The sequence below is a fragment of the Oncorhynchus kisutch genome, linkage group LG21, assembly GCF_002021735.2.
Source record: "Oncorhynchus kisutch isolate 150728-3 linkage group LG21, Okis_V2, whole genome shotgun sequence".
NCBI lineage: Eukaryota > Metazoa > Chordata > Actinopteri > Salmoniformes > Salmonidae > Oncorhynchus > Oncorhynchus kisutch.
Genome location: NC_034194.2, coordinates 47,077,436 through 47,097,865, shown reverse-complemented (window position 1 = coordinate 47,097,865; position 20,430 = coordinate 47,077,436). Strand labels below are relative to the sequence as shown.

Genomic DNA, 20,430 nt, shown 5'->3' with positions numbered 1-20,430 from the left:
GAGGAGGTGTGGTCTCTAAACGTGGAGGAGACGTGGTCTCTAAACATGGAGGAGACGTAGTCTCTAAACCTGGTTTCTAGTCAGAGAGAAAAGGAAGGTGTCCAAACTTTCTATAACAAATATTAAAAAGCAGACTGTTGCCAGTGGCGTAAACACCCCCCCCCCCCCCTTCAGGGGGCACCTTAGCTAACTCTGGCCTCATCTCAGCCAATCAGAAGCTAGAGGGGTTGTTATGGTAACCGTTAAACAAGCTCCATTCTCACGCTGAACAGAGATACATCACTATGGAGACACACAAACAACCTCTATCTCTTTGTTGACTGTTGCTGGGTGTTATCAATCTCCATCAGCACCGGCCTGTAGCTCTCTCCTGGCCAAGTCTGAATTTGTCCTGCTAGGTGACCTAAACTGGGACATGCTTAACCACCTGACCAAGTCCCTAAATCTTTCTGAGATTATTACCAATCCCACAAGGTATGACTCCAAACACCCAGAAAAGGCTTCTCCTTGATGTTATCTTCACAAATAATCCTGATAGGTATCAGTCTGGTGTTTTCTGTAATGACCTTAGTGATCACTGTTTTACAGCCTGTGTTCATAGAGGCTGCTCAGTGAAATGACCTGCCCTGATTTGTAGCAGACGCTTGCTAAAAAACTTTAATGAGCAAGCCTTCCTTCATGAACTGGCCTCTGTAAAATGGTACAGAATCAGCTTGATCCCCTCTGTTGAAGACGGTATTGTCAACAAACACGCCACCATAAAGAAAATGAATCTACATGAATTAAAAACAGGTTCAGCCCCTGGTTCAACCGTGATCTTGAAGAGTTACTCCACCTCAAGAATTCCATTTGGCGAAAGGCTCGGCACACACATACTCAGGCTGACTGGCTCTGATTCAGGCAAATGAGAAATAAGTGCACTCAGGCTATCCTGAAGGCCAAAGTTAGCTACTTTAAGGAGCAGTTCTCTCACTGTGGGTCTAACCCCAAGAAGTTCTGGAAAACGGTTAAAGACCTGGAGAATAAACCCTCCTCCTCACCTTCTCTCAGCACATATCAAAGCTGCAGGCTAAAGTTAAATGTAGACTTGGTTTCCTCTATCGTAATCACTCCCCTTTCACCCCAGCTGCCAAACTAACCCTGATTCAGATGACCATCCTACCCATACTAGCTTACGGACACATAATTTATAGATTGGCAGGTAAGGGTGCTCTCTAGCGGCTAGATGTTCTTTACCATTCGGCCATCAGATTTTCCACCAATGCTCCTTATAGGACACATCACTGCACTCTATACTCCTCTGTAAACTGGTCATCTCTGTATAACCGTCGCAAGACCCACTGGTTGATGCTTATTTATAAAACCCTCTTAGGCCTCACTCCCCCCTATCTGAGATATCTACTGCAGCCCTCATCCTCCACATACAACACCCGTTCTGCCAGTCACATTCTGTTTAAAGGTCCCCAAAACACACACATCCCTGGTGTAACAGTACTCTTCTTGCGTTGTGTACAATCAGTCATCGACACGGAACTCCAACATGTAGCACCAGTCATGTAGATTTATTCTGATAGGAATGGCACAAAATTGCATGTCATGCAATGCACGTCTCACCATCCAACTCTGCACTCACGCACGCTGGTTTGGTGCTTGTTCACTGGTAAAACTCACCCTACTTATATCAGATATACATTAGAATTGCAAATAAACAAGTAACACAAAAGTTATCGTTTATCTGTGAAGAGCCTCAGCCAGAGAAATCATCAATTTCGATAATAAAACGTTCTAGTGGCGCCCTCTTGTGGTGAAATGCGATATTGCCATAAACTGCACCAGCAACGTCTTATCTGATTCTTCAACAGCAACCACGGCGAAGTTCTGAGATGGAAATCCAGTGAAGGATTATCCGATCCAGAAGAACGGTCACGGCACCACTGTAACAGTATAACTTTAGACCGTCCCCTCGCCCATACCCGGGCACGAACCAGGGACCCTCTGCACACATCAACAACAGTCACCCACGAAGCATCGTTACCCATCGCTCCACAAAAGCCACGGCCCTTGCAGAGCAAGGGGAAATACTACTTCAAGGTCTCAGAGCAAGTGACGTCACCGATTGAAACGCTATTTAGCGAGCACCGCTAACTAAGCTAGCCATTTCACATCCGTTACACTGGGTCGCTCCTCTTTTCAGTTTGCTTCAGCTAGCGACTGGAACGAGCTGCAACAAAACACTCAAACTGGACCGTTTTATCTCCATCTCTTCATTCAAAGACTCAATCATGGACACTCTTACTGACAGTTGTGGCTGCTTTGTGTGATGTATTGTTGTCTCTACCTTCTTGCCCTTTGTGCTGTTGTTTGTGACCAATAATGTTTGTACCATGTTTTGTTGCTACCATGTTGTTGTTATGTTGTGTTGCTGCCATGTTATTCTTATGTTGTGTTGCTGCCATGTTGTTGTTATGTTGTGTTGCTGCCATGTTGTAGTTATGTTGTGTTGCTGCCATGTTGTTGTTATGTTGTGTTGCTGCCATGTTGTAGTTATGTTGTGTTGCTGCCATGGTGTTGTTATGTTGTATTGCTGCCATGTTGTAGTTATGTTGTGTTGCTGCCATGGTGTTGTTATGTTGTATTGCTGCCATGTTGTAGTTATGTTGTGTTGCTGCCATGGTGTTGTTATGTTGTGTTGCTGCCATGTTGTAGTTATGTTGTGTTGCTGCCATGTTGTTGTCTTAGGTCTCTCTTCATGTAGTGTTGTGTTGTCTCTCTTGTCATGATGTGTGTTTTGTTCTATATTTGAATTAAATGTATTTGTATCCCCAGCCCCCCGTCCCCAGCCCCCCGTCCCCAGCCCCCCGTCCCCCGTCCCCAGCCCCCCGTCCCCCGTCCCCAGACCCCCGTCCCCCGTCCCCAGCCCCCCGTCCCCAAAGGAGGCCTTTTGTCTTTTGTTAGGTCGTCATTGTAAATAAGAATTTGTTCTTAACTGATTGCCTCGTTAAATATTATATGTTATTATCTATGCATAGTCACTTCAATAACTCTACCTACATGTACATATTACTTCAACTAACCGGTGCCCCCGCACATTGACTCTGTACCGGTACCCCCTGTATCTAGCCTCCACATTGACTCTGTACCAGTACCCCCTGCATATGGCCTCCGCATTGACTTTGTACCGGTTCCCCCTGTATATAGCCTCAAAATTGACTCGGTACCAGTACCCCCTGTATATAGCCTCCATGTTGACTCTGTACCGTTACCCCCTGTATATAGCCTCCACATTGACTCTGTACCGGTACCCCCTGTATATAGCCTCCACATTGACTAAGTACCGGTACCCCCTGTAAATAGCCTCCACATTGACTCTGTACCGGTACCCCCTGTATATAGCCTCCACATTGACTCTGTACCGGTACCCCCTGTATATAGCCTCCACATTGACTCTGTACCGGTACCCCATGTATATAGCCTCCACATTGACTCTGTACCGGTACCCCATGTATATAGCCTCCACATTGACTCTGTACCAGTACCCCCTGTATATAGCCTCCACATTGACTCTGTACCGGTACCCCCTGTATATAGCCTCCACATTGACTCTGTACTGGTACCCCCTGTATATAGCCTCCACATTGACTCTGTACCGGTACCCCCTGTATATAGCCTCCACATTGACTCTGTACCGGTACCCCCTGTATATAGCCTCCACATTGACACTGTACCGGTACCCCCTGTATATAGCCTCCACATTGACTCTGTACCGGTACCCCCTGTATATAGCCTCCACATTGACTAAGTACCGGTACCCCCTGTAAATAGCCTCCACATTGACTCTGTACCGGTACCCCCTGTATATAGCCTCCACATTGACTCTGTACCGGTACCCCCTGTATATAGCCTCCACATTGACTCTGTACCGGTACCCCATGTATATAGCCTCCACATTGACTCTGTACCGGTACCCCATGTATATAGCCTCCACATTGACTCTGTACCGGTACCCCCTGTATATAGCCTCCACATTGACTCTGTACCGGTACCCCCTGTATATAGCCTCCACATTGACTCTGTACCATAACACCCTGTATATAGCCTCCACATTGACTCTGTACCGGTACCCCCCTGTATATAGCCTCCACACTGACTCTGTACTGGTACCCCCTGTATATAGCCTCCACATTGACTCTGTACCGGTACCCCCTGTATATAGCCTCCACATTGACTCTGTACTGGTACCCCCTGTATATAGCCTCCACATTGACTCTGTACCGGTACCCCCTGCATATAGCCTCCACATTGACTCTGTACTGGTACCCCCTGTATACAGCCTCCACATTGACTCTGTACCGGAACCCCCTGTATATAGCCTCCACATTGACTCTGTACCGGTACCCCCTGTATATAGCCTCCACACTGACTCTGTACTGGTACCCCCTGTATATAGCCTCCACATTGACTCTGTACCGGTACCCCCCTGTATATAGCCTCCACATTGACTCTGTACTGGTACCCCCTGTATATAGCCTCCACATTGACTCTGTACCGGTACCCCCCTGCATATAGCCTCCACATTGACTCTGTACTGGTACCCCCTGTATACAGCCTCCACATTGACTCTGTACCGGAACCCCCTGTAAATAGCCTCCACATTGACTCTGTACCGGCACCCCCTGTATATAGCCTCCACATTGACTCTGTACCGGCACCCCCTGTATATAGCCTCCACATTGACTCTGTACCGTAATACCCTGTATATAGCCTCCACATTGACTCTGTACCGGAACCCCCTGTATATAGCCTCCACATTGACTCTGTACCGGTACCCCCCTGTATATAGCCTCCACATTGACTCTGTACTGGTACCCCCTGTATATAGCCTCCACATTGACTCTGTACCGTAATACCCTGTATATAGCCTCCACATTGACTCTGTACCGTAATACCCTGTATATAGCCTCCACATTGACTCTGTACCGGAACCCCCTGTATATAGCCTCCACATTGACTCTGTACCGTAATACCCTGTATATAGCCTCCACATTGACTCTGTACCGTAATACCCTGTATATAGCCTCCACATTGACTCTGTACTGGTACCCCCTGTATATAGCCTCCACATTGACTCTGTACTGTAACACCCTGTATATAGCCTCCACATTGACTCTGTACCGTAATACCCTGTATATAGCCTCCACATTGACTCTGTACCGTAATACCCTGTATATAGCCTCCACATTGACTCTGTACTGGTACCCCCTGTATATAGCCTCCACATTGACTCTGTACCGGAACCCCCTGTATATAGCCTCCACATTGACTCTGTACCGGAACCCCCTGTATATAGCCTCCACATTGACTCTGTACCGTAATACCCTGTATATAGCCTCCACATTGACTCTGTACCGTAATACCCTGTATATAGCCTCCACATTGACTCTGTACTGGTACCCCCTGTATATAGCCTCCACATTGACTCTGTACTGTAACACCCTGTATATAGCCTCCACATTGACTCTGTACCGTAATACCCTGTATATAGCCTCCACATTGACTCTGTACCGTAATACCCTGTATATAGCCTCCACATTGACTCTGTACTGGTACCCCCTGTATATAGCCTCCACATTGACTCTGTACCGGAACCCCCTGTATATAGCCTCCACATTGACTCTGTACCGGCACCCCCTGAATGTAGCCTTGTTATTGTTATTTACTGTTGCTCTTTCATTATTTGTTATTCTTATGTCTTGCTTTTTTTTAAACTTTTTTTTGTAGGTATTTTCGTAAAGCTGGTTAAGGGCTTGTAAGTCAGCATTTTACTGTAAGGTCTATACTTGTTGTATTCGGCGCATGTGACAAAAAACATTTGATTTAATAAAGGTTAAAGAAAATAAATACAAAAATTCCATAACACACCCCCCCCCACACTCCACAGGACTAGATGAGCTAACACAGGAAACTCATGGACCAATCAGAGAAGAGCTACAGACAGAACACTGATCCCCAGATGACAGACAACACCTGGTATTGTAGAGGTGTGTGTGTGTGTGTGTGTGTGTGTGTGTGTGTGTGTGTGTGTGTGTGTGTGTGTGTGTGTGTGTGTGTGTGTGTGTGTGTGTGTGTGTGTGTGTGTGTGTGTGTGTGTGTGTGTGTGTTCTCACCCTGGTACTGTAGAGGAATGTCTATCTTGGGTCCGATGACGTAGTGTCCTTCTTCCAGAGAGAGAGCAGTGACGGTGGTCCACTGACGACACGAGTGGAGCACCACCATATCATCCTCACACAGACCATCTACACACTCCCCTAGAGACCCAGACGCACAAACACACACGTTACAACCATCTACACACTCCCCTAGAGACCCAGACACACAAACACACACGTTACAACCATCTATACACTCCCCTAGAGACCCAGACGCACAAACACACACGATACAACCATCTACACACTCCCCTAGAGACCCAGACGCACAAACACACACCTTATAACCATCTACACACTCCCCTACAGACCCAGACGCACAAACACACACGTTACAACCATCTACACACTCCCCTAGAGACCCAGACGCACAAACACACACTTTACAACCATCCATACACTCCCCTAGACACCCAAACGCACAAACACACACCTTACAACCATCTACACACACCCCTAGAGACCCAGACGCACAAACACACACGTTACAACCATTTACACACTCCCCTAGAGACCCAGACGCACAAACACACACCTTACAACCATCTACACACTCCCCTAGAGACCCAGACGCACAAACACACACCTTACAACCATCTACACACTCCCCTAGAGACCCAGACGCACAAACACACACGTTACAACCATCTACACACTCCCCTAGAGACCCAGACGCACAAAGCACACCTTACAACCATCTACACACTCCCCTAGAGACCCAGACGCACAAACACACACGTTACAACCATCTACACACTCCCCTAGAGACCCAGACGCACAAACACACATGTTACAACCATCTACACACTCCCCTAGAGACCCAGACGCACAAACACACACCTTCAACCATCTACACACTCCCCTACAGACCCAGACGCACAAACACACACGTTACAACCATCTATACACTCCCCTAGAGACCCAGACACACAAACACACACCTTACAACCATCTACACACTCCCCTAGAGACCCAGACGCACAAACATCTACACACTCCCCTAGAGACCCAGATGCACAAACACACACCTTAGAACCATCTACACACTCCCCTACAGACCCAGACGCACAAACACACACCTTACAACCATCTACACACTCCCCTAGAGACCCAGACGCACAAACACACACGTTACAACCATCTACACACTCCCCTACAGACCCAGACGCACAAACACACACCTTACAACCATCTACACACTCCCCTAGAGACCCAGACGCACAAACACACACGTTACAACCATCTACACACTCCCCTAGAGACCCAGACGCACAAATACACACGTTACAACCATCTACACACTCCCCTAGAGACCCAGACGCACAAACACACACCTTACAACCATCACAGGTGTGACTAATTCCCGAATTACTGTGCTCTTAATTGTGATACTGTTAACTGATTGATTCATTGACAGCTTGTTAACGGATTGATTCATTGAGAGCTTGTTAATGGATTGAATCATTGAGAGCTTGTTAAAGGATTGATTCATTGAGAGCTTGTTAAAGGATTGATTCATTGAGAGCTTGTTAAAGGATTGATTCATTGAGAACTTGTTAAAGGATTGATTCATTGAGAACTTGTTAACGGATTGATTCATTGAGAGCTTGTTAAAGGATTGATTCATTGTGAGCTTCTTAACTGATTGATTCATTGAGAACTTGTTAATGGATTGATTCATTGAGAACTTGTTCACTGATTGATTCATTGAGAGCTTGTTAACTGATTGATTCATTGAGAGTTTGTTAACGGATTGATTCATTGAGAGCTTGTTAACGGATTGATTCATTGAGAGCTTGCTAACGGATTGATTCATTGAGAGCTTGTTAACGGATTGATTCATTGAGAGCTTGTTAACGGATTGATTCATTGAGAACTTGTTAACGGATTGATTCATTGAGAACTTGTTCACGGATTGATTCATTGAGAACTTGTTAACGGATAGATTCATTGAGAGCTTGTTAACTGATTGATTCATTGTGAGCTTGTTAACAGATAGATTCATTGAGAGCTTGTTAACTAATTGATTCATTGTGAGCGTGTTAACTGATTGATTCATTGAGAGTTTGTTAACGGATTGATTCATTGAGAGCTTCCCAGGGGAAGGTACAGGTGAGAGGTGTGGCTGCCCAGGGGAAGGTACAGGTGAGAGGTGTGGCTGCCCAGGGGAAGGTACAGGTGAGAGGTGTGGCTGCCCAGGGGAAGGTACAGGTGAGAGGTGTGGCTGCCCAGGGGAAGGTACAGGGGAGAGGTGTGGCTGCCCAGGGGAAGGTGCAGGTGAGAGGCGTGGCTGCCCAGGGGAAGGTACAGGTGAGAGGTGTGGCTGCCCAGGGGAAGGTACAGGTGAGAGGTGTGGCTGCCCAGGGGAAGGTACAGGGTAGAGTTGTGGCTGCCCAGGGGAAGGTACAGGGTAGAGGTGTGGCTGCCCAGGGGAAGGCACAGGGGAGAGGTGTGGCTGCCCAGGGGAAGGTACAGGTGAGAGGTGTGGCTGCCCAGGGGAAGGTACAGGTGAGAGGTGTGGCTGCCCAGGGGAAGGTACAGGGTAGAGTTGTGGCTGCCCAGGGGAAGGTACAGGGTAGAGGTGTGGCTGCCCAGGGTAAGGTACAGGGTAAAGGTGTGGCTTCCCAGGGGAAGGTACAGGGTAGAGGTGTGGCTGCCCAGGGGAAGGTACAGGGGAGAGGTGTGGCTTCCCAGGGGTAGGTACAGGGTAGAGGTGTGGCTGCCCAGTGGAAGGTACAGGGGAGAGGTGTGGCTGCCCAGGGGAAGGTACAGGGGAGAGGTGTGGCTGCCCAGGGGAAGGTGCAGGTGAGAGGTGTGGCTGCCCAGGGGAAGGTACAGGTGAGAGGTGTGGCTGCCCAGGGGAAGGTACAGGTGAGAGGTGTGGCTGCCCAGGAGAAGGTACAGGGTAGAGTTGTGGCTGCCCAGGGGAAGGTACAGGGTAGAGGTGTGGCTGCCCAGGGGAAGGTACAGGGGAGAGGTGTGGCTGCCCAGGGGAAGGTACAGGTGAGAGGTGTGGCTGCCCAGGGGAAGGTACAGGTGAGAGGTGTGGCTGCCCAGGGGAAGGTACAGGGTAGAGTTGTGGCTGCCCAGGGGAAGGTACAGGGTAGAGGTGTGGCTGCCCAGGGTAAGGTACAGGGTAAAGGTGTGGCTTCCCAGGGGAAGGTACAGGGTAGAGGTGTGGCTTCCCAGGGGAAGGTACAGGGGAGAGGTGTGGCTGCCCAGGGGAAGGTGCAGGTGAGAGGCGTGGCTGCCCAGGGGAAGGTACAGGTGAGAGGTGTGGCTGCCCAGGGGAAGGTACAGGTGAGAGGTGTGGCTGCCCAGGGGAAGGTACAGGGTAGAGTTGTGGCTGCCCAGGAGAAGGTACAGGGTAGAGGTGTGGCTGCCCAGGGGAAGGCACAGGGGAGAGGTGTGGCTGCCCAGGGGAAGGTACAGGTGAGAGGTGTGGCTGCCCAGGGGAAGGTACAGGTGAGAGGTGTGGCTGCCCAGGGGAAGGTACAGGGTAGAGTTGTGGCTGCCCAGGGGAAGGTACAGGGTAGAGGTGTGGCTGCCCAGGGTAAGGTACAGGGTAAAGGTGTGGCTTCCCAGGGGAAGGTACAGGGTAAAGGTGTGGCTTCCCAGGGGAAGGTACAGGGTAGAGGTGTGGCTGCCCAGGGGAAGGTACAGGGGAGAGGTGTGGCTGCCCAGGGGTAGGTACAGGGTAGAGGTGTGGCTGCCCAGTGGAAGGTACAGGGGAGAGGTGTGGCTGCCCAGGGGAAGGTACAGGGGAGAGGTGTGGCTGCCCAGGGGAAGGTGCAGGTGAGAGGTGTGGCTGCCCAGGGGAAGGTACAGGTGAGAGGTGTGGCTGCCCAGGGGAAGGTACAGGTGAGAGGTGTGGCTGCCCAGGAGAAGGTACAGGGTAGAGTTGTGGCTGCCCAGGGGAAGGTACAGGGTAGAGGTGTGGCTGCCCAGGGGAAGGTACAGGGGAGAGGTGTGGCTGCCCAGGGGAAGGTACAGGTGAGAGGTGTGGCTGCCCAGGGGAAGGTACAGGTGAGAGGTGTGGCTGCCCAGGGGAAGGTACAGGGTAGAGTTGTGGCTGCCCAGGGGAAGGTACAGGGTAGAGGTGTGGCTGCCCAGGGTAAGGTACAGGGTAAAGGTGTGGCTTCCCAGGGGAAGGTACAGGGTAGAGGTGTGGCTGCCCAGGGGAAGGTACAGGGGAGAGGTGTGGCTGCCCAGGGGAAGGTACAGGGTAGAGGTGTGGCTGCCCAGGGGAAGGTACAGGGGAGAGGTGTGGCTGCCCAGGGGAAGGTACAGGGTAGAGGTGTGGCTGTCCAGGGGAAGGTGCAGGGTAGAGGTGTGGCTTCCCAGGGGAAGGTACAGGGGAGAGGTGTGGCTTCAGAGGGGAAGGTACATGGTAGAGGTGTGGCTTCCCATGGGAAGGTACATGGTAGAGGTGTGGCTTCCCAGGGGAAGGTACAGGGGAGAGGTGTGGCTTCCCAGGGGAAGGTACATGGTAGAGGTGTGGCTTCCCAGGGGAAGGTACAGGGGAGAGGTGTGGCTGCCCAGGAGAAGGTACAGGGGAGAGGTGTGGCAGCCCAGGGGAAGGTACATGGTAGAGGTGTGACTTCCCAGGGGAAGGTACATGGTAGAGGTGTGGCTGCCCAGGGGAAGGTACAGGGGAGAGGTGTGGCTGCCCAGGGTAAGGTACAGGGTAAAGGTGTGGCTTCCCAGGGGAAGGTACAGGTGAGAGGTGTGGCTGCCCAGGGGAAGGTACAGGGGAGAGGTGTGGCTGCCCAGGGGAAGGTACAGGGTAGAGGTGTGGCTGCCCAGTGGAAGGTACAGGGGAGAGGTGTGGCTGCCCAGGGGAAGGTACAGGGTAGAGGTGTGGCTGCCCAGGGGAAAGTACAGGGTAGAGGTGTGGCTGCCCAGGGGAAGGTACAGGGGAGGGGTGTGGCTGCCCAGGGGAGGGTACAGGGGAGAGGTGTGGCTGCCCAGGGGAAGGTACAGGGTAGAGGTGTGGCTGCCCAGGGGAAGGTACAGGTGAGAGGTGTGGCTGCCCAGGGGAAGGTACAGGTGAGAGGTGTGGCTGCCCAGGGGAAGGTACAGGGTAGATGTGTGGCTGCCCAGGGGAAGGTACTGGTGAGAGGTGTGGCAGCCCAGGGGAAGGTACAGGGTAGAGGTGTGGCTGCCCAGGGGAAGGTAGAGGTGAGAGGTGTGGCTGCCCAGGGGTAGGTACAGGGTAGAGGTGTGGCTGCCCAGGGGAAGGTGCAGGGTAGAGTTGTGGCTTCCCAGGGGAAGGTACAGGGGAGAGGTGTGGCTGCCCAGGGGAAGGTACAGGTGAGAGGTGTGGCTGCCCAGGAGAAGGTACAGGGTAGAGTTGTGGCTGCCCAGGGGAAGGTACAGGGTAGAGGTGTGGCTGCCCAGGGGAAGGTACAGGGGAGAGGTGTGGCTGCCCAGGGGAAGGTACAGGTGAGAGGTGTGGCTGCCCAGGGGAAGGTACAGGTGAGAGGTGTGGCTGCCCAGGGGAAGGTACAGGGTAGAGTTGTGGCTGCCCAGGGGAAGGTACAGGGTAGAGGTGTGGCTGCCCAGGGTAAGGTACAGGGTAAAGGTGTGGCTTCCCAGGGGAAGGTACAGGGTAGAGGTGTGGCTGCCCAGGGGAAGGTACAGGGGAGAGGTGTGGCTGCCCAGGGGAAGGTACAGGGTAGAGGTGTGGCTGCCCAGGGGAAGGTACAGGGGAGAGGTGTGGCTGCCCAGGGGAAGGTACAGGGTAGAGGTGTGGCTGTCCAGGGGAAGGTGCAGGGTAGAGGTGTGGCTTCCCAGGGGAAGGTACAGGGGAGAGGTGTGGCTTCAGAGGGGAAGGTACATGGTAGAGGTGTGGCTTCCCATGGGAAGGTACATGGTAGAGGTGTGGCTTCCCAGGGGAAGGTACAGGGGAGAGGTGTGGCTTCCCAGGGGAAGGTACATGGTAGAGGTGTGGCTTCCCAGGGGAAGGTACAGGGGAGAGGTGTGGCTGCCCAGGAGAAGGTACAGGGGAGAGGTGTGGCAGCCCAGGGGAAGGTACATGGTAGAGGTGTGACTTCCCAGGGGAAGGTACATGGTAGAGGTGTGGCTGCCCAGGGGAAGGTACAGGGGAGAGGTGTGGCTGCCCAGGGTAAGGTACAGGGTAAAGGTGTGGCTTCCCAGGGGAAGGTACAGGTGAGAGGTGTGGCTGCCCAGGGGAAGGTACAGGGGAGAGGTGTGGCTGCCCAGGGGAAAGTACAGGGTAGAGGTGTGGCTGCCCAGTGGAAGGTACAGGGGAGAGGTGTGGCTGCCCAGGGGAAGGTACAGGGTAGAGGTGTGGCTGCCCAGGGGAAAGTACAGGGTAGAGGTGTGGCTGCCCAGGGGAAGGTACAGGGGAGGGGTGTGGCTGCCCAGGGGAGGGTACAGGGGAGAGGTGTGGCTGCCCAGGGGAAGGTACAGGGTAGAGGTGTGGCTGCCCAGGGGAAGGTACAGGTGAGAGGTGTGGCTGCCCAGGGGAAGGTACAGGTGAGAGGTGTGGCTGCCCAGGGGAAGGTACAGGGTAGATGTGTGGCTGCCCAGGGGAAGGTACTGGTGAGAGGTGTGGCAGCCCAGGGGAAGGTACAGGGTAGAGGTGTGGCTGCCCAGGGGAAGGTAGAGGTGAGAGGTGTGGCTGCCCAGGGGTAGGTACAGGGTAGAGGTGTGGCTGCCCAGGGGAAGGTGCAGGGTAGAGTTGTGGCTTCCCAGGGGAAGGTACAGGGGAGAGGTGTGGCTGCCCAGGGGAAGGTGCAGGGTAGAGTTGTGGCTTCCCAGGGGAAGGTACAGGGGAGAGGTGTGGCTTCAGAGGGGAAGGTACATGGTAGAGGTGTGGCTTCCCATGGGAAGGTACATGGTAGAGGTGTGGCTTCCCAGGGGAAGGTACAGGGGAGAGGTGTGGCTTCCCAGGGGAAGGTACATGGTAGAGGTGTGGCTTCCCAGGGGAAGGTACAGGGGAGAGGTGTGGCTGCCCAGGGGAAGGTACAGGGGAGAGGTGTGGCTGCCCAGGGGAAGGTACATGGTAGAGGTGTGGCTTCCCAGGGGAAGGTACATGGTAGAGGTGTGGCTGCCCAGGGGAAGGTACAGGGGAGAGGTGTGGCTGCCCAGGGTAAGGTACAGGGTAAAGGTTTGGCTTCCCAGGGGAAGGTACAGGTGAGAGGTGTGGCTGCCCAGGGGAAGGTACAGGGGAGAGGTGTGGCTGCCCAGGGGAAGGTACAGGGTAGAGGTGTGGCTGCCCAGTGGAAGGTACAGGGGAGAGGTGTGGCTGCCCAGGGGAAGGTACAGGGTAGAGGTGTGGCTGCCCAGGGGAAAGTACAGGGTAGAGGTGTGGCTGCCCAGGGGAAGGTACAGGGGAGGGGTGTGGCTGCCCAGGGGAGGGTACAGGGGAGAGGTGTGGCTGCCCAGGGGAAGGTACAGGGTAGAGGTGTGGCTGCCCAGGGGAAGGTACAGGTGAGAGGTGTGGCTGCCCAGGGGAAGGTACAGGTGAGAGGTGTGGCTGCCCAGGGGAAGGTACAGGGTAGATGTGTGGCTGCCCAGGGGAAGGTACAGGTGAGAGGTGTGGCTGCCCAGGGGAAGGTACAGGGTAGAGGTGTGGCTGCCCAGGGGAAGGTACAGGTGAGAGGTGTGGCTGCCCAGGGGTAGGTACAGGGTAGAGGTGTGGCTGCCCAGGGGAAGGTACAGGTGAGAGTTGTGGCTAACCAGGGGTAGGTACAGGGTAGATGTGTGACTGCCCAGGGGAAGGTACAGGGTAGATGTGTGGCTGCCCAGGGGAAGGTACAGGGTAGATGTGTGGCTGCCCAGGGGAAGGTACAGGTGAGAGGTGTGGCTGCCCAGGGGAAGGTACAGGGTAGAGGTGTGGCTGCCCAGGGGAAGGTACAGGGGAGAGGTGTGGCTGCCCAGGGGAAGGTACAGGGTAGAGGTGTGGCTTCCCAGGGGAAGGTACATGGTAGAGGTGTGGCTGCCCAGGGGAAGGTACAGGGGAGAGGTGTGGCTGCCCAGGGTAAGGTACAGGGTAAAGGTGTTGCTTCCCAGGGGAAGGTACAGGTGAGAGGTGTGGCTGCCCAGGGGAACGTACATGGTAGAGGTGTGGCTGCCCAGGGGAAGGTACAGGGGAGAGGTGTGGCTGCCCAGGGTAAGGTACAGGGTAAAGGTGTGGCTTCCCAGGGGAAGGTACAGGTGAGAGGTGTGGCTGCCCAGGGGAAGGTACAGGGGAGAGGTGTGGCTGCCCAGGGGAAGGTACAGGGTAGAGGTGTGGCTGCCCAGTGGAAGGTACAGGGGAGAGGTGTGGCTGCCCAGGGGAAGGTACAGGGTAGAGGTGTGGCTGCCCAGGGGAAAGTACAGGGTAGAGGTGTGGCTGCCCAGGGGAAGGTACAGGGGAGGGGTGTGGCTGCCCAGGGGAGGGTACAGGGGAGAGGTGTGGCTGCCCAGGGGAAGGTACAGGTGAGAGGTGTGGCTGCCCAGGGGAAGGTACAGGGTAGATGTGTGGCTGCCCAGGGGAAGTTACAGGGTAGATGTGTGGCTGCCCAGGGGAAGGTACAGGGTAGAGGTGTGGCTGCCCAGGGGAAGGTACAGGTGAGAGGTGTGGCTGCCCAGGGGAAGGTACAGGGTAGAGGTGTGGCTGCCCAGGGGAAGGTACAGGGGAGAGGTGTGGCTGCCCAGGGGAAGGTACAGGGTAGAGGTGTGGCTGCCCAGGGGAAGGTACAGGGGAGAGGTGTGGCTTCCCAGGGGAAGGTATATGGTAGAGGTGTGGCTGCCCAGGGGAAGGTACAGGGGAGAGGTGTGGCTGCCCAGGGGAAGGTACAGGGTGAGGTGTGGCTGCCCAGGGGAAGGTGCAGGTGAGAGGTGTGGCTGCCCAGGGGAAGGTACAGGTGAGAGGTGTGGCTGCCCAGGGGAAGGTACAGGGTAGATGTGTGGCTGCCCAGGGGAAGGTACAGGGTAGAGGTGTGGCTGCCCAGGGGAAGGTACAGGTGAGAGGTGTGGCTGCCCAGGGGTAGGTACAGGGTAGAGGTGTGGCTGCCCAGGGGAAGGTACATGGTAGAGGTGTGGCTGCCCAGGGGAAGGTACATGGTAGAGGTGTGGCTGCCCAGGGGAAGGTACAGGGGAGAGGTTTGGCTGCCCAGGGGAAGGTACATGGTAGAGGTGTGGCTTCCCAGGGGAAGGTACATGGTAGAGGTGTGGCTTCCCAGAGGAAGGTACAGGGGAGAGGTGTGGCTGCCCAGGGGAAGGTACAGGGTAGAGGTGTGGCTGCCCAGGGGAAGGTACAGGGGAGAGGTGTGGCTGCCCAGGGGAAGGTACAGGGGAGAGGTGTGGCTGCCCAGGGGAAGTTACAGGGGAGCGGTGTGGCTGCCCAGGGGAAGGTACAGGTGAGAGGTGTGGCTGCCCAGGGGAAGGTACAGGTGAGAGGTGTGGCTGCCCAGGGGAAGGTACAGGTGAGAGGTGTGGCTGCCCAGGGGAAGGTAAAGGGTAGAGGTGTGGCTGCCCAGGGGAAGGTACAGGGTAGAGGTGTGGCTGCCCAGGGGAAGGTACAGGTGAGAGGTGTGGCTGCCCAGGGGAAGGTACAGGGTAGAGGTGTGGCTGCCCAGGGGAAGGTACAGGTGAGAGGTTTGGCTGCACAGGGGTACGTACAGGGTAGAGGTGTGGCTGCCCAGGGGAAGGTACAGGTGAGAGGTGTGGCTGCCCAGGGGAAGGTACAGGGTAGATGTGTGACTGCCCAGGGGAAGGTACAGGGTAGATGTGTGGCTGCCCAGGGGAAGGTACAGGGTAGATGTGTGGCTGCCCAGGGGAAGGTAAAGGGTAGAGGTGTGGCTGCCCAGGGGAAGGTACAGGGTAGAGGTGTGGCTGCCCAGGGGAAGGTACAGGAGAGAGGTGTGGCTTCCCAGGGGAAGGTACAGGGGAGAGGTTTGGCTGCCCAGGGGTAGGTACAGGGTAGAGGTGTGGCTGCCCAGGGGAAGGTACAGGTGAGAGGTGTGGCTGCCCAGGGGAAGGTACAGGGTAGATGTGTGACTGCCCAGGGGAAGGTACAGGGTAGATGTGTGGCTGCCCAGGGGAAGGTACAGGGTAGATGTGTGGCTGCCCAGGGGAAGGTAAAGGGTAGAGGTGTGGCTGCCCAGGGGAAGGTACAGGGTAGAGGTGTGGCTGCCCAGGGGAAGGTACAGGAGAGAGGTGTGGCTTCCCAGGGGAAGGTACAGGGGAGAGGTGTGGCTTCCCAGGGGAAGGTACATGGTAGAGGTGTGGCTTCCCAGGGGAAGGTACATGGTAGAGGTGTGGCTTCCCAGGGGAAGGTACATGGTAGAGGTGTGGCTTCCCAGGGGAAGGTACAGGGGAGAGGTGTGGCTTCCCAGGGAAGGTACAGGGGAGAGGTGTGGCTTCCCAGGGGAAGGTACATGGTAGAGGTGTGGCTGCCCAGGGGAAGGTACATGGTAGAGGTGTGGCTGCCCAGGGGAAGGTACATGGTAGAGGTGTGGCTGCCCAGGGGAAGGTACAGGGGAGAGGTGTGGCTGCCCAAGGGAAGGTACATGGTAGAGGTGTGGCTTCCCAGGGGAAGGTACATGGTAGAGGTGTGGCTTCCCAGAGGAAGGTACAGGGGAGAGGTGTGGCTGCCCAGGGGAAGGTACAGGGTAGAGGTGTGGCTGCCCAGGGGAAGGTACAGGGGAGAGATGTGGCTGCCCAGTGCAAGGTACAGGGTAGAGGTGTGGCTGCCCAGGGGAAGGTACATGGTAGAGGTGTGGCTTCCCAGGGGAAGGTACAGGGGAGAGGTGTGGCTGCCCAGGGGAAGGTACAGGGGAGAGGTGAGGCTTCCCAGGGGAAGGTACAGTGGAGAGGCGAAGCTGTGGTTTTGCCAGGAGAAGTATGACTTAATGATGATGACTTGAGTTACTTCCTCTCACCACTGTTGAGCTGGTGGTAGCTGTTAATGCTGACTACTGGCCTTGGAGAAAAATCCACTCGTGAGATGTGACTGTTCTTCCACTCAAACCCAATCTTAAAAAACAGCTTGTGGCAGCAGTGTTGTCCAGAGCTCACCATGTCAATCTAGGGGGGTGTAGTCAGATCTATGTAAACCTAGGGGGGTGTAGTCAGATCTATGTAAACCTAGGGGGGTATAATCAGATCTATGGTACCTAGGGGGGTGTGGTCAGATCTATGTAAACCTAGGGGGGTGTTGTCAGATCTATGTAAACCTAGGGGGGTGTAGTCAGATCTATGTAAACCTAGGGGGGTGTTGTCAGATCTATGTAAACCTAGGGGGTGTAGTCAGATCTCTTTAAACCTAGAGGGTGTATTCAGGTCTATGTAAACCTAGGGGGGTGTAGTCAGATCGAAAAAACTGTATTTTTTTTTGAAGAATCAACAACAAGTGGGACACAATCATGAAGTGGAACGACATTTATTGGATATTTCAAACTTTTTTAACAAATCAAAAACTGAAAAATTGTGTGTGCAAAATTATTCAGCCCCCTTAAGTTAATACTTTGTAGCGCCACCTGGCCGTCCCTCTAAACTTTCAGCTCATACAAGGAGAAGACTGATCAGAGATGCAGCCAAGAGGCCCAATTTTTCAGTTTTTGATTTGTTAAAAAAGTTTGAAATATCCAATAAATGTCGTTCCACTTCATGATTGTGTCCCACTTGTTGTTGATTCTTCACAAAAAAATACAGTTTTATATCTTTATGTTTGAAGCCTGAAATGTGGCAAAAGGTCGCAAAGTTCAAGGGGGCCGAATACTTTCGCAAGGCACTGTATGTAAACCTAGGGGGGTGTTGTCAGATATATGGTACCTAGGGGGGTGTAGTCAGATCTATGTAAATCTCCTAGGGGGTGTAGTCAGATCTATGTAAACCTAGGGAGGTGTAGTCAGAGCTATGTAAACCTAGGGGGGTGTTGTCAGATCTATGTAAACCTAGGCGGGTGTAGTCAGATCTATGGTACCTAGGGGGGTGTAGTCAGATCTATGTAAACCTCCTAGGGGGTGTTGTCAGATCTATGGTACCTAGGGGGTTGTAGTCAGATCTATGTAAACCTCGAGGGGTGTCGACAGATCAATGTAAACCTAGGGGGGTGTCATCATAGGGGGGGTGGGGGCACGCTTTTTGCCCAGTGTAAAATGCCTCAAACCTGGCGTTCCGTTTCCTTGCGCTGCTCGTTAGTATTCAGAACACTCACCGGCAGATTACAGAATTTACATATGAAAAGCAGGACTTCAGCGACACAACAGACACTTTGTGGTGGTTTGGCCATACTGTTAAATAACATACTACCGTGAGGGGTTCAATTGAAGCTGCTGCAACAAGTCATCTTTATTACAGACCGAGTAGTCTACATACCAGTAGACCTGCCCAAACGTTTACACGTTTATAAACTATTTGTGTCTAGTGCTGCTTCTTTAGTGTCCAGTTCCCGTTCCAAACTCTCCTAATTCAATCAATCATTATCATTCTCCACACGGATAATACTGTTATAGAGCAAGTTTAGTGTTTAGGAAGGAATATTGTGTTAAGATAGAGAATATGGTGTAGTAGGCTAAGAGAAGGATGGATAGAGGAGTCAGTGAGGTGTGTCCTCGAAGGTCTTACCAGGCGCCAGGCGGACCAGACAGGGCAAGCGGACCTTACTGACCACAGCATCTAACGGAACCGACACGGAGCTCCAAGACACCTCCGACAGGCTGGTCCAAAGCTTCTCCATTATATCTCATACTGGCACTACGTCATCACACCCCACACCGGGAGAGGTCCGGGATGGTGCAGCTCTTCGCTCAGTCTCACCATTTTTTGGAGAGCGAGAGAAAGTTGATTTGAGAGAAAGTGCACGGAAGGTGTGGGCGGGGGAACTAGCGAGCTCTGTTCCTGTTCTTCTTGCGGACATCTACTCCTCCTCCCATCTCTCTCTAAGCGTCACTCCCTCCCCTCGAACAGCCAATCATTGACTCCAGCGGATTCTCCAGGCCGGTTGTTTACTGAATGAGCTCCGCCGGGAGAATTGACAGGCTCAAACCAACTGCCTCGCGAGGAAGCGGCTGAAACCTGTGCGGCGGTTAACCAATATCAATCTTGGTTTCTATTACACACCTCAATGAACACTTTTAAATTATACAGTATTTGAGCTAAACAAAAATGACATTTTCCTTCAAGTATAATTTTTTACGATTGCTAATTGTACTGTGCCTATTACAACAAAAATAGTTAAATACATGTCATTTTCTCCTTGAAACATTTGATTGAAAAACTGTAGAATTCCATTCATTCCCATGGAGGACTGCTCCTACTATGTCCAACCGGTGGCTTCAAAGCCTCTCAATGGCCAATACACAGTAATCCAGGGTTTATATAGGTAATTGGTTTCTGAGTTCTACTGCAGACCTGTTTCTACATAGTTGTATTTCACTACAGAGAAGTAATGTTGATTTCACTCCAGCCAATCACAAAGTAAATTATCCAGCCATCACCTTTGTCTTGAGACATGCAATGGAGACATCTCAAGATACTTACATGTCTCAAAACACATCTTGAAGAGATTTCCAGAGACAGCCTGTCAAGACACTAATGCTATGTCTTGAGACATTTTGTGTACAGTGAATTCAGAAAGTATTCAGACCCCCCTTGATTTGTTCCACATTTTGGTACGTTACAGCCTTATTCTAAAATGGATTAAATAGTATTTTCCCCTCACCAATCTACACAGAATACCCCATAATGACATCACAATACCCCATAATGACATCACAATACCCCATAATGTCATCACAATACCCCATAATGACATTACAATACCCCATAATGTCATCACAATACCCCATAATGACATCACAATACCCCATAATGTCATCACAATAATCCATAATGACATCACAATACTGCATAATGACTAAGTGAAAACAGGTTTAGACATTTTTGCAAATGTATTACAAATAAAAACAGAAATACCTTATTTAGTGTTCAGACCCTTTACTATGAGACTTGAAATTGAGCTCAGGTGCATCCTGTTTCCATTGATCATCCTTGAGATTTTTCTACAACTTGATTGGAGTCCAACTGTGATAAATTCAACTGATTGGACATGATTTGGAAAGGCACTCACCTGTTTATATAAGGTCCCACAGTTGACAGTGCATGTCAGAGCAAAAATCAAGCCTTGAGGTCGAAGGAATTGTCCGTAGAGCTCAGAGAAAGGATTGTGTTGAGGCACAGATCTGGGGAAGGGTACCAAAACATTTCT

General features: G+C 52.6%; 1 protein-coding gene across 1 annotated transcript in view; it reads right to left on the bottom strand.

Moving 5' to 3' along the window:
• Positions 1 to 19,030, bottom strand: part of gareml (GRB2 associated, regulator of MAPK1-like) — a 108,755-nt gene extending 89,725 nt beyond the window's left edge. The window contains exons 1-2 of the mRNA XM_031800880.1: positions 18,789 to 19,030; positions 6,165 to 6,305 (exon numbers count right to left, since the gene is read on the bottom strand). Coding sequence (XP_031656740.1) covers positions 6,165 to 6,305; positions 18,789 to 18,900 — 253 coding nt within the window. The 5' untranslated portion in view covers positions 18,901 to 19,030. The remainder of the gene's footprint in view (positions 1 to 6,164; positions 6,306 to 18,788) is intronic.
• Positions 19,031 to 20,430: the final 1,400 nt, after the last annotated feature.